We start from the raw sequence: 14,305 nt of genomic DNA, 5'->3' as shown, positions 1-14,305 counted from the left end.
AAAGAAATAAAAGGAAGTCCCAATTGTTTTAGTTATATGAAACCACAATAACATCGACAACACTCAAATTTTTATATATAATATAATAATAACAGGAAATGAAAATGGCTTCAGAGCTGTACATTTTTAAAAGGCATGCATGAATCCAAAGATTTGGATTGTTTCACCCTTTGGTCCATCAACAATCTGTGAATCATTAAATTTCTCGGTGCTTAAGATGGAAACAAGGAATCAGTACACACAGACTGCCACGTTTTAACACACTGTAAATGACAGATTTAAAGAATCATCATATCACATACATACATACATACATACATACATACATACATACATATATATATGTATGTATGTATAATATATATGTCCCATGCAGTATTACCAATGACTTGTTTTAAATTTCGTGTACTGGTAAATTAACCCCTTCTTGATTTTTTCGCTGCCGAATTCTGAATTCTTTTTATTTTTTCTGCTGTTGGTAGGTGATCAAGTCGGAGGACCGGCTGGGACAAATCAACATTGCTAGTATTTTATTCATGACTATTTAATAAAGGTTAAGAAATCTAATTACATTCGTTAGATTTTTATATCATTGATGTCCGAGCCCAGTTAATTTATTTATATAATTTCAACGATGAAAATTTGTTTCAAGCTAAAATTTTAAAATGATTCAATTTGAATATGACATAGTGTTAAGATTAAGAATTGGATCTAACTCAACATTAAAAGTTAGTTTGGTGGTAGAATTATCCAAGTCCAAATATGCAACTCTCGGTGATTTTATCCAACCGATGTGGGACAATTAGCACACTCTCTCACGTCCATGAATGAACATCTAGAGCGTGATGGAACGTGAAATTTACAAATGACTCAACTATGGACAGAACGGGTGGCACAATTATGGGCAGTCCTAAACATGACGGTGCAATATGAGCTTTGATATCATGTTAAGATTGAGACTTGAACCTAACTTATTCCCAAAAGCTAGGCCAGGTGGGAGAATTGTCCAAATCTATATATGAAACTCGCAGAGATTTTATCAAACAGATATTGGACAACTAATAATAATTTTAAGTTTTTGTTTACTATTAATGATATAATAATTGGGTATATTGATCTTACAGGTACTATGATATATGTTATGTGCATTCTCTTTTATGTTTTTTTAATCGAGGTGAAGACTATCTAAAAGAGAATGATATTCTCGCACAGTAATATACCACAATTGAATGATGTGTTAGAACGTCTTAATCAAACATTGATAGACATAGTTCGATTTATGATGAGATTCGCTGAATTTTAGCCATATTTTTTGGATATATGCGATTGAAACTTTGGCAATGTTGTTGAACCATGTTCATACCAAAGCTATGGACAAAACACAAAGTGAGATATGGATGGAAAATCCTAACTTGTTACAACTTATCTCAAACTCTAGATTTTGTTCCAAACTTAAGACTTTTTTTCTAGATGAATCATAAGTCATCGGAGAGAAAATCTCATTATGATTTTCTATATGATAATATTTCAGTTTTATTTTTTTTTTATTTTCGATAATTTTAATTATTTTCTATTGGAGGGTGACATCACACAAAATGCTTCTTATAAGAGGCAGAACCACATAAATGTACATCCGGGTTGGCCCAATTTTTTTTTAAAAAAAATTATATGTAAATTTTGTATAATTTGGAATAATAAGATATTAGGCCAGGTAAATCAAGTTAAAATATTAAAATATTTTAGAGTTTAAAATTTTAACCCGGACAGAGCCATATTTCTAACTCCACCACTGCTTCTTATTGCAACCGTAGAAATAAAATAGATGCCCGAATATAAATTTGACGCATGAAGGCGCCGATCCCTAAGCCTCGTGTCCCTTCAAATTGGCGGCACGCCGTTTCCGTATAGGGAGGGGGGGTAGTCTTATGGTACAACTACTAAAACGGACGGTGCAATGGCCTACCTACTTGTACGCTAACACCAATTAATTAAATAAATTGATTAAGTAAATGAGAACCAAACATGTGGAAAATTATTTGATTAATCACAAAAAATAAATTAAAATTATATAATTTTTTAATATCAAGCATGAAATATTGGTCCATGAACTTGGCGCCAATGTAGCTCTTAAATGGCTATTACTCCATAATTTTAAAATATATGTTGATATTGTGATTCAATAGAATTTATAGTTTTATTGGAAACCCACCGACCACATTTATATCTAATAAATTCAAGAATTATAAAATTTTTTTGAAAGAATTTTAATAAACAATATATAATAATTTATTTATTTATGTTTTTTTTTGTGTGTGTATGATTCATAACTTATGTTTAAAAAAAATTATATATCTTATTTGAGAATATGATGAATATAATATATTTTATTGGATGATCAACAATATATGTGCTCTTACAATATTAAGTTAATTGATTTGTATAACATCGATCCTCAACCCTTTCTATTTGTGGTCATTTTTTTAAATTCCAATAAGTTTGTTTTTCAATGATGATGTTCGTAAATATGCCAACAATCCTTCATCATGAATGAAAGAGAAAGAATTGCATTGGAGATCTCCTATTGTCCTAAAAATAGATTATATCAATAAAATTATAACTATGGAATTTATTGTAATAAAGAGAAATAAACACTCTTTTAAAGTAGATTTCTTTTTTCTTTTAAATCTAGATCTTATTATAAGTTCACAAATCATGTAAAAATACAATTAAACAAAATTTAGTATGGAGTTAGAATAAACTTTTAATTTCAAATAAATTTATACAAATATAAAATAGGAGTAGGTTTTCTTTATCTGTGAGACGGGTAAACACTACCGATATTTACAATAAAAAGTAATATTTTTTCATGGATGACCCAAATAAGAGATATGTCTCACAAAATACGACCTGTGAGACCGTCTCACACAAGTTTTTGCGATTTTCTTGGTCGATTTTTATATGCCACATTAAAAGCGGAAAAATAGAAATGATATAGCAAAATTAAATGCGAAACACGCACATACGTCATCATATATGCACACAAAGGGGTGCAAAATTTTGAAAAAACCACGAGTTTGGTGGTGAAATAAAAGTTTATTAATTAAGCAAAATTCATACAACCTCAACTCCCAACGAACAAGTTTAATACACATTCATGAGTTGTATTTAGTTGACTCGAGTGAACCTAGATTAATTATCAATCGTTCGTTCTAAAATATTACTTATATTCTCATGTACGTATTTAAACTCGATTATGGCATGTACATAACCACAACGAGTACTATCTGCATAATTGGCCAAAATTTCTGGTTGATTAACAGACGCGTGTTTCGATATATTTCTTGCATGAATCCCATTCGAAACCTGTGGCTCGAAGTATAGGCCGATGATCATCAAGACTTGCCACACTACTAGGCAGCGCCGACTAGGAGAGATTACGGGCATGTAGCTAGCTAGCAAGAAAGCTACGACTGATTATTTTATGCAACGTATATATGCACCAACTGTTTCATAAATAACGCAGACATTACTTAATGTTAATTGGGAGTACATGCTGTGAGTACTTCAATCACCCAACCACCAGAGACATACACTTGTCCTTGTCTTATAAAAATCACCACAACTCATTATATCTTTATCACACAGACATAATTTCTAGCAGCTTTCAGAACATAAGAATTTAATCAAGCATATATACTGTATGAGTAGCTAAAGGTGGGACGGCGGTTCGGTCTAAACCCGACTGGAGTTTGGTTTGGATCAAGCTGGTTGGATTCATGAGCTATGAGCTACTACTCGATGAGTGCTATACTGTCAAATATGCATGTATGTCAAGTCTATATATAGCCATGATCTGCAAATACTGATATTAGAACATGATTCCAATACAATATGAATATATATATAGAACATATCAACTTTCAAAATTCAACATTTGTGTAAAACCCTTGTCCCACATCTGAAAAATGAAAGATTTAAAATGAGTTTATAATGGCTTACAATGGACTTCTATAGCAACTTGGATTAATCATTTTCGTAAAAGCGAGGACGAATACGAAGTAGTTGCTATAGGGGCCCATTGTGCAGTCACGCAGCCGCGGGCCCGGGCTCGGGGCGTGACAGAATGGTATCAGAGCCGGTCACCGGCATGGAACACCGAGAAATAAGTGCTATGCGGGGCAAAGTGCTACATGACGGGAGCCACCTCTTGAACCTGTAGGAGCCACCTCTAGATTCTCGGTGCTGGTGGATCGAGGGATCAGAACGCGACGAGGACGTCGCGTTCTGAAGGAGGGGTGATTGTAAAACCCTTGTCCCACATCTGAAAAATGAAAGATTTAAAATGAGTTTATAATGGCTTACAATGGACTTCCATAGCAACTTGGATTAATCATTTTCGTAAAGCGAGGACGAATACGAAGTAGTTGCTATAGGGGCCCATTGTGCAGTCACGCAGCCGCGGGCCCGGGCTCGGGGCGTGACAGAATGGTATCAGAGCCGGTCACCGGTATGGAACACCGAGAAATAAGTGCTATGCGGGGCAAAGTGCTACGTGCATGGGAGCCACCTCTTGAACCTGTAGGAGCCACCTCTAGATTCTCGGTGCTGGTGGATCGAGGGATCAGGCCGCGACGAGGACGTCGCGTTCTGAAAGAGGGGTGATTATTGTAAAACCCTTGTCCCACATCTGAAAAATGAAAGATTTAAAATGAGTTTATAATGGCTTACAATGGACTTCTATAGCAACTTGGATTAATCATTTTCGTAAAGCGAGGACGAATACGAAGTAGTTGCTATAGGGGCCCATTGTGCAGTCACGCAGCCGCAGGCCCGGGCTCGGGGCGTGACAGAATGGTATCAGAGCCGGTCACCGGCATGGAACACCGAGAAATAAGTGCTATGCGGGGCAAAGTGCTACGTGCATGAGAGCCACCTCTTGAACCTGCGAGGCAAAGTGCTACATGACGGGAGCCACCTCTTGAACCTGTAGGAGCCACCTCTAGATTCTCGGTGCTGGTGGATCGAGGGATCAGGCCGCGACGAGGACGTCGCGTTCTGAAGGAGGGGTGATTGTAAAACCCTTGTCCCACATCTGAAAAATGAATGATTTAAAATGAGTTTATAATGGCTTACAATGGACTTCTATAGCAACTTGGATTAATCATTTTCGTAAAGCGATGACGAATACGAAGTAGTTGCTATAGGGGCCCATTGTGCAGTCACGCAGCCGCGGGCCCGGACTCGGGGCGTGACAGAATGGTATCAAAGCCGGTCACCGGCATGGAACACCGAGAAATAAGTGCTATGCGGGGCAAAGTGCTACGTGCATGGGAGCCACCTCTTGAACCTACGAGGCAAAGTGCTACATGACGGGAGCCACCTCTTGAACCTGTAGGAGCCACCTCTAGATTCTCGGTGCTGGTGGATCGAGGGATCAGGCCACGACGAGGACGTCGCGTTCTGAAGGAGGGGTGATTGTAAAACCCTTGTCCCACATCTGAAAAATGAAAGATTTAAAATGAGTTTATAATGGCTTACAATGGACTTCTATAGCAACTTGGATTAATCATTTTCGTAAAAGCGATGACGAATACGAAGTAGTTGCTATAGGGGCCCATTGTGCAGTCACGCAGCCGCGGGCCCGGACCCGGGCTCGGGGCGTGACAATTTGATAATAGGAGGATAATGCTATTTGTCTATGCATATATAAACAAATCACAAGTATATAATATAACCAAATACATATGTGTGAATAATAAAAAAGTAATTATTATGAAAACATAAAAAAAATTATAATTAAATTAAATTTTGTGAAAGAAGAAATTAAAATTTGAGCTCATGAAAAGCTAATAATTGTCTACAACTTTCAATTATTTTCTCTCATTATTTGTTTTTTTTTAAAAAAATTTGTACCTGTGATAAATACTCACATATTTTGACAGCTAATAGAAATAGTCATGAGAAGCATATAAGGCAATATTTAACCATCCAGACGGTGCATTCATAAATTCTCTCACACGGATTTTAGAAGATATAGTATTTTGTACCAAATTTGAAACGACAAGAAATCTCCCATGGGCTTATACATTGGGCCTTTTGACTCTTAAATGGGCTCCATGTGTAATATAATTAATCAAAGCCCAAAAAGTTCAAAATGAATGTCAAAATCAGTGCCGCTAAATTCAATTAGAAGAATATAATGACGGTATCCAGCAAGCAGATCACATCGAAAAAGTAAAGCCCAGTAAAGGAACCTTCGATCTGTGTTTGTTTCTGAGGCTGAATCTGCAGTCGACTGTGAAAGAAAGACATTAGAATAATTATAACAATGAAAGGACACGGAAACAAACCTTGGAATTTCCGACATATGTGGTCGGTCTGGACATTGGACATGGATGCGTGTTGTAATGTATAGACATCATCAGGTGAAAATTCGGAACTTTATACATCCTTTTGCCAAACAAAAGGTGAACTGATACTTATTTCCTTTGGATGGGATAACAGTTTTGTTTTCTCGGTTGTAAAAGATAATGTTGGGTAAAGAGAACGAAGAGTAAAATAATCAAACGAAAAAGAAGAACAAGCATTTGTCTATGCGAAAACAAGTATTTGTTTTAATGAAAAGTGAATATTGACTTTTTATTTTGTATATATATTAAATATTTTTTTAAATGTTTATGATTATAAACTTTTTCAATTAAATTTTATATGTGTTATTTCATATCTTATTATAATATTTTTATTAACTTATTGTTTCGACTAGCTTATTTCAAAATGACGGAAAATAGAGATTCAGAAGATCTCAGTGTTCTCTAACTTACAAGCAACACACATGTCATCAACAATTGTAAAATAACTTAAGTGATCAGACAATCTGATTTGGATGTTATATCCAACATCAATCAATAATTAAAACTAAGAAAAATAATATAATGAAAATAAACCAAATATCAAACAAAGTATTGTTTGGTCATATCGTACTCTTAGTCCAAAAAAATTTATTCCATAAAATTAAAACAAAGCAAATGCACAATGTTTGAATTCATAAGAATAAAATCTAAGAAAATCTCAGTGTTGTTGCGATTCCTCGTTTGAAGTTGTCTTCCTCCTCTCTTTCAAATCGTAGCAGCTCTCTCCTTCCTCCAAATTTCAAGAGAAAGTTGTCCGCTGTTTTCCGCCGAACTTTTCTTCTCTTCTTTCTCTTCTCTCTTTTCACCTGTAATATCTTACTCTTCTATTCTTGAAGTTCTCTGCTTCCCCCCTTCTCTGCTTCCTCCCTAGTCTTCTCTTCTTTGATGCTTCTTTAACGTATCTTTTTTTTTTTCATTTCATGAACTTAATCCTCCAAATCTTTAAAACTCATGTCAAGTTCAAAAATTGTCGATGAAATTGTATATATTTTATTTTTAAAATGTGAATCTTTTTCATCTTATCAAAATCTGCACAAATTTTCTTTCTAAAATATAATTTTTTTTTATTTTGTTTCTTTTCGAAGTCTTGTAAAATAATCTTATGTTCCAAATTTGATTTTTACCCTCTTTGATTCAAATACATGAATATTAATTCAAATAAACACATAATTAGAAATAAATATTATAAAATCAAATCTCTAGAAGATTTAGATTTATCAACAAACAATTCAACCCATGCACTTGAGTTTAATTGACCAAGTCAAACATTCTCACAACTAAACCTGGACAAATTACACAAAATATCAAAACACCTACGAGGCTCCCAATCGATCCTCCAAAACTGCGCGCAGTTTCCCATCTTATGATTAAATTGCCGAATAAGGTAAATAATTAAATGCCAAAACTACGGGATATTCATCCAAATCCCTGTTTATGATACGTACGGGTAACTGCAGGTTATGATTATTCATTGCGCTTACACAAAAATAGGAGGGAGGCGTTCTCACGTCGCTCGAAATATATTACAGGACAATCATTTAATCTTCAAGCTCTATAATCTTGACTACAGATGCATCCCCAACTTTCTGGCAGACCACGACTCGATCATGTGACTTGATCACCCCCGAGGCTTTTCCATGATCAAGTGCAACTTTCAGAACTGATTCATTAGTTGCATTTGTTGACTCGGCCTGCAAATATAGGCCACATTAGATCAAGCTGATTTATCAATATTCTATACGCCAAAACTGGTGTTTGCAGTCACGATAAAACCAAGAGCGCACACCAAAAGATAAACTGAACTACCCATGATGCTATGGAAAAAAACATGGTGTCGACAGCAATACAAGTCTTCAAATCTTCTAGTACATGACAAAATTTCTGCACTGATATTTCAAACTAAAAACACTGCACCACCTAAAGGTACAAGAAACTCACAGGATGTCGAGGATCAGCAAGCAGAGGGAAAAGACCACGAACTATGAGTGATTGTCTTGCCTGAAAATTCAATATTACATCTATCAGCATTAGCTGAAACGTAGCTATATGACTAAAAATATCAGGTGAAAAAGTGAAGAAAAAAATTGTGCAAATCGAGAGAATATGTGGAACACCAAGCTGATCATCTTGCAGATGAGGGACGAGAACAAATTATGTTGTTTATGGTGCAAGACATTAGCATTTCAGACGAATTTACTGGACCAGAATGAATATATTCTTGGAGTACCAATGTTCTCGTATCAGATCTATAATGCCTGAAAGCCAGTATAGAGTTTTAAAATCCTTTCTCACTGACGAGCTGTCAAGGACAATCTAAATCTGACAGTAAAATCAGAAGAAAAAAAAGGACGCTTCTGCTGTTGGGAATAAAGCCATTAACATAGAAGTCGACAAAGTTAAGTTGTAGAGTTGAAGGCCATACCTCAAATGCACCACTAAAACTCCACTTCAGTTGATTTGTCTTGAGCCGCGGAATGACAACTGATAAAACAGGCATGGTCGGCCTATACTTCGCTATCAACCTGCATAAACAAGACAGAGTGGAGTCAAATTAGAACAGTAGCTTCACAACATTTCAGGATATTAAATGCAGATTCATTCATAAAATATACTGAACCTTGCTGCCCTTCCAGAAGAGGTAAAGCATATGATAACAGATGCCTTCACTTTCAGGGCCGCTCGAACCTAAAGATGAAACGCAGAAATTTACTCATTAAATCCTAGGCATATGCTTAAACATAGCAATTCAACAACAATATATTGATCTCATCGGTTTTCCTTCTCTTTGTTGTTTCTTTCTTCTCATCTTTCTATAAAATTTATTCTTACCGCAGAGGAAGCAATGGATTCCAAGTGAGTCATTGGTTCACCAACATATTTTACAGTTCTCTTGAAGTATTGGTCTTGATTGAATACCTTCTCTGCCTGTGAATTAACGAGGAAAACAGACAATATATTTAGCTAATGCTTAATGGTTAGGTACCACAACAAAAGCTGCCAAGAGAATGACATTATCGTCAACAAGTGTTGTGCTCAAAAAAGTATTTTCTAAACTCTCGGAATTGAGAAGTTGAAGCACTAACTTCCCCAAACAAAAAATTAGTAAAAATAAGAGGGAGAGGGGACTGAATAAAATATCGACTTATATAAAACCACAAACTGGTAGTAACTAAATTGATAGTGGCAACACACATCTAAGGTTTTACCTCAGCACAAATTTTGCCAACAATGGAAATTGTTTCAACAGGGTATAGTCCACGTAAGGTCTCAGCACCAAGTAGAATTGCATCACATCCTGAAATACAATCATTTAATGTTGACCTTGTTTAGTTGAAACTAGACAGATTCGAGCATCGACAAATAAAGTATAATGGTTAAAAGAAACATGCATAGTAAGGAAGCTACAAAATAAGAAACCAGTCAATATATCCCTTGAATCCAACATCAAATTCAAAACCTAAAATACATAAATGCTAATGAAAGAAAGTGGTATTCATTGAGAACAAGCACAACAACTTCTCTTCAAACATTTTAGACAGAGACTAACCATCTAAAACAGCATTAGCAACATCAGTTGCCTCAGCACGAGTGGGCCTGAGATTGTCAGTCATACTATCAACGACCCGAGTAACAACTGCAGGCTTTCCAGCCATGTTACATTTATAAACAGCAGCCTTCTGAAATAAGAACACCTGCAAAGAAAGAAAATGGGCCTCTGCTAAATATTACGAGAAGGTGGGTCGGTTTGGAACAGTGAAAACAGCGGAAACAAAATCAAATAAATATAAACTGGAGTAACCACGTATTATTTCACATGGCATTAACTGATCCGTGGTGAAAAAAGGTTTTTCGTCAAATACAGTAATCTCAAAAGAGATTATCCTTACAGGGAAGTGTAGTAAATGAAGGACCAAGATTCAAACAATATAATAAAATATATATTGAGTACATAATTGGATGTTATCGAACAATGAATCGTCCTCCAAATAACAGGCACAGATGACAGAACTGTTAAGAAAAATAAAATACAGCATTGGCGACCCACAAAGCTGTCTTCGTAAAAACATTACTTTCTCAGGTGGGAGATCTATGCCAAGGTTCCCACGAGAAAGGATGATGCCATCTGCCTCCTGCAGGATCTCATCGAAATGGGTTAAACCCTGCAAATGGGGAATGCCAAAAAAGCATGCTGTTGAGTTTTCCAGAGTGTTTCATTTGCAAATGCATTCTCAAATAAGAAGGAAATACAAATCCCTCTGATATTTCAGACAGAATTAAACATGGCATTCAATATTCACCTCTACATTTTCAATCTTAGCAAATATTTGGGTCTGGCTAAGATCACCAAGCTTGGATAGATAGTTGCGAGCCTGCATTTTATGGACAAGTATTAGTGACCAAGTAACAAATGAGTGGGAGAACAAAAAATCGGCACATCCGCAAAATAAACAAATCAAGAAGCTTTCTTGACCTTTTAAATTTTACCTCGCGAACATCCTCTGCATGACGTGTATATGACAAAGATAGAAAATCGATTTTATTACTGAACACCCCAGGAGCCGATAACCTGATTTAACAAAAAAATATTACTAGAAATATAAAATTAAATAAAAAATGGAATGGGTAAAATCTAGCATGACAAGAAATACAAGACAATGAAGTTCTGAAGTGTAAGCTTTCAAGCAACTGTGTTAATTGTTTTGGTTGATATCAAATGTTAATTACACTACTGAATCTAAATACCATTGCGATTATGATTTAAATAGTCTGATTCATATGTAGAATCATTGCACAAAAAATTAGTATAGACAGCTACACACTTTTCTTCATTCTTACCATTTCTTTTGGAGTAAGTGTGGCACATGAAACTAGACCAAAAGAATGGTAACAATATACTGTGAAGTTCAATTATTAACCCCTCAAAATTCTCCCTCCTGGATACAAGGACATAGACAAAACAACATATTTATTAGCACAAATTAGGGGGCATATCACCTGCTTGTCATGGTCAGATAGAGTAGGAAGGTCTATACGAATTTGAGAAGCGTGCAATGTAAACAACGATCCTGCCAAGGTTGCAGAATTCTTGATTACACAAACCACATCAACTCCTTGTACTTCATCTACCTGCGCAGCCAAATCCTCAAATTTCAATTTCAAGTAATGAAAAGAAAATAGCCAACAATTTATCCGTAACACAAGGCAATATCAGAATTTACATTTATGTCAACTGTTGTATTAGTGATTGAGGAGATGTTCCAGCATGAAAAATGAAGATAAGAGGAGTCGAAGAAAGCACGTGCAACAAGTATCATATGTAAATAAACAACTGGTATTTTTTCACAATCCAGGCTAGAGATTTTGCATGCATATGAGGTTTTTTCATGTTTGGCAAAATGTTTTCAGTAGAAAGTAAAATCTAAAAATAAAGAAAAAGAATTCAAAAAAGTGAGGAGCATTAAAAGGTAAAAGTTGCGAAATTATCCAACACCGTAAACAAACCCAGTTTAACGCTTCATACCTCCAGCCAAACAGAAGTTGTTTCACTTCCTGTAAATAAGTATTGCCCCATAAAAATGGTGTCTCCCTTCTTCACGGCCTACAAATTAGTTAATTTATCATAAGAGATCAAACTAATCTAAAAAACAAACCAGAAAAACTCGATTTCTGAAACTGTTAGATAAAGTTCAACGCATTGTCTCTGATACGGCCACAAGAAGTTAAATTTCTTATTAGCCACATAAGTAACAAAAACAAGATGAGGTAAATGTGTGAGTTTCCAAATGTTTTTGAGTAACTTGTTCAATAAAATTTGCAATCTTCAATAAGTAAAATGCAAACAACATAATTTAGGAACATAAGAACTGATAAGTAGTAACGGCATAGCAGGATATTAACCTTAGACAGTCCAGTAAAGTTGATAGGCAACAATTCAGATGATGCTTCTTGACCTTGATCAGGAGTCAGAGTAACCTTCTCCTCAGCCTTAAGTGTTATAGCTTTCTCACTTTTATTAGCAACTTGTAACTCAGGGCCCACAGTATCAAGCATGACCTAAAATGTTGAAAACTTATGCATAATGTTTTGCATTTTCATTGACCATTTTAAAACAAAAACATTTCCGAGAAATCATAAACATGACTAAAAAATTGCATACAGATACTTTGTAGCATCAGAAAAAATTTAAGAAGCTACGCCAGGGCTCTTATTTACCAACCTACCGTGCTCCTATATTTGGTTCAATCCATGATTGATATAACGAATTGAAAGTTATATAAACACACACACACACACACAAAATATGCACATACAGCGCAGAGTTTTTTAGTGCTCTTAATAGCAATCTTCAAGTTCTCCAGCGTCTCCTTATGATACTCAGCATCCCCCCATGAAAAGTCAAATCTAGCCACTGTTCATCAAATCGTAATAATAACAATAAGAAGCATTCGACGAAGGTCAATATAAAAAAAAAAAAAAAAGTAGGTTTATTCAATTACCTGACAGTCCAGCTTTAAGACAATCAGAAATAACTTCGACGGATCGAGAGCGTGGTCCCAGCGTCCCCACGATCTTGGCCATGGCCGGAAAAAAATTCTGTACGTCCGCCCAGCAAACTTTTAGCGAAATACAAAACACTTGCATAAACATAGATCTGGAAAAAGAAAAACTCACAGCTTTTGATGGCTCGAGAATGGATGCCATCCGAATTGGCTCCTCCAGTAGCAAGTGACTCGAATGCATGTTTCCCTGCTGAATTCTCTGCAAAATCTGGAATGTTGGTTTTGTTCTAGGTTCTGTCCGGAATTGTACAGAGAAAGGAGAACCAAAAGCTCAGAACTCTTTAATAAATAAATTATTGCTCCAAGCCAAAGGGCAGATTAATATATTTCCCCCTTGCCCTAAAAAAATATCTCAGTTTGGTCTAAAAAGGATATTCCAATTTGTTACCACCTCCTTAAATTAAATAAATACACAAAATTCGCATCACTCTATTTTTTATATTAAATTAATTAATTATATCATTTTATTCACTTAAACTATCGATTACATCATCTATTCGATCTTTCTCCAAATCAATATATTCTAATAATATTAGTATAGTGTAATGATCAAACTTATATTCTTAATCAATTTCAGTTAAAATTCTTGGAAAAAAAAGAAATTATGAAAGTGAAAAAATATATATTTTATTATTCACTTAATTTTCTGGAAACTTATTTTAGATCGTGGTAATTAAAAACTTAATAATAAGAATATAAAACATGAATATAATTTGGTCATTCATAGAATCAATTATAATTCTCTATACTCATGTTTCAGCCATCAATTTTTAACAAAATTATGTTAAATTGTTAAATTTCATATAATTACGTTGTCACGATGTACTGTTTAATCATGTAATTATGAACATTTATGAATGATATCAGTCATTTTATTTAAAAAAAACTAAAATTAATTGTCAAAACATATATCTATAATTTATCGACACACATTGTGTGCTTAATGCACATAGTTTACGTATCGAAAAAAATAACTGATTCCTGATTAGTTTTTGGTGACACATATTTCAAAATTATTTTTATAATAATTTCAAATTCAAGAGAAATAAAGTAAAATAAGACAACCAACCATTCAAGTAAAATCACACATTCATTGCAATAATCGGTGGATGTGTTGTTGCCTTGGCCGTGAAAGATGCGAGTAGCTTAACCAGGACACTCCGTTTTAAAAAATAAAAATTAAAAAATAAAAAAATAATAATAATAATGCTGCCTCCACTAACACTAATTTTTTTATTGGCCTGAGTGAGTTTTGAGATGGAGGGACATTATTTAATGGTTTCTATTTTTATTTTTTTTATAATTAACTCCCAAGATTATAATGCATATAATATA

At 34.7% G+C, this 14,305-nt stretch overlaps 1 protein-coding gene across 1 annotated transcript; it reads right to left on the bottom strand.

The window, feature by feature from the left end:
* Positions 1-7,655: 7,655 nt before the first annotated feature.
* Positions 7,656-13,283, bottom strand: LOC142540167 (pyruvate kinase 1, cytosolic-like). Its single transcript, XM_075646135.1, is given in 17 exon segments — positions 7,656-8,101; positions 8,349-8,408; positions 8,833-8,932; positions 9,028-9,095; positions 9,240-9,335; positions 9,617-9,705; positions 9,958-10,102; positions 10,481-10,570; positions 10,709-10,780; positions 10,896-10,952; positions 10,954-10,977; positions 11,406-11,537; positions 11,932-12,009; positions 12,309-12,464; positions 12,722-12,819; positions 12,908-13,004; positions 13,083-13,283. Coding segments are annotated over 17 exon segments (1,584 nt in total). The 5' UTR covers positions 13,152-13,283; the 3' UTR covers positions 7,656-7,948.
* Between the last annotated feature and the right edge of the window lie 1,022 nt (positions 13,284-14,305).

Source organism: Primulina tabacum, chromosome 3, assembly GCF_025594145.1.
Source record: "Primulina tabacum isolate GXHZ01 chromosome 3, ASM2559414v2, whole genome shotgun sequence".
Taxonomy (NCBI): Eukaryota; Viridiplantae; Streptophyta; class Magnoliopsida; order Lamiales; family Gesneriaceae; genus Primulina; species Primulina tabacum.
Note: the sequence above shows the minus strand (reverse complement) of the source record. Positions and strands in the feature narration are given on the sequence as shown.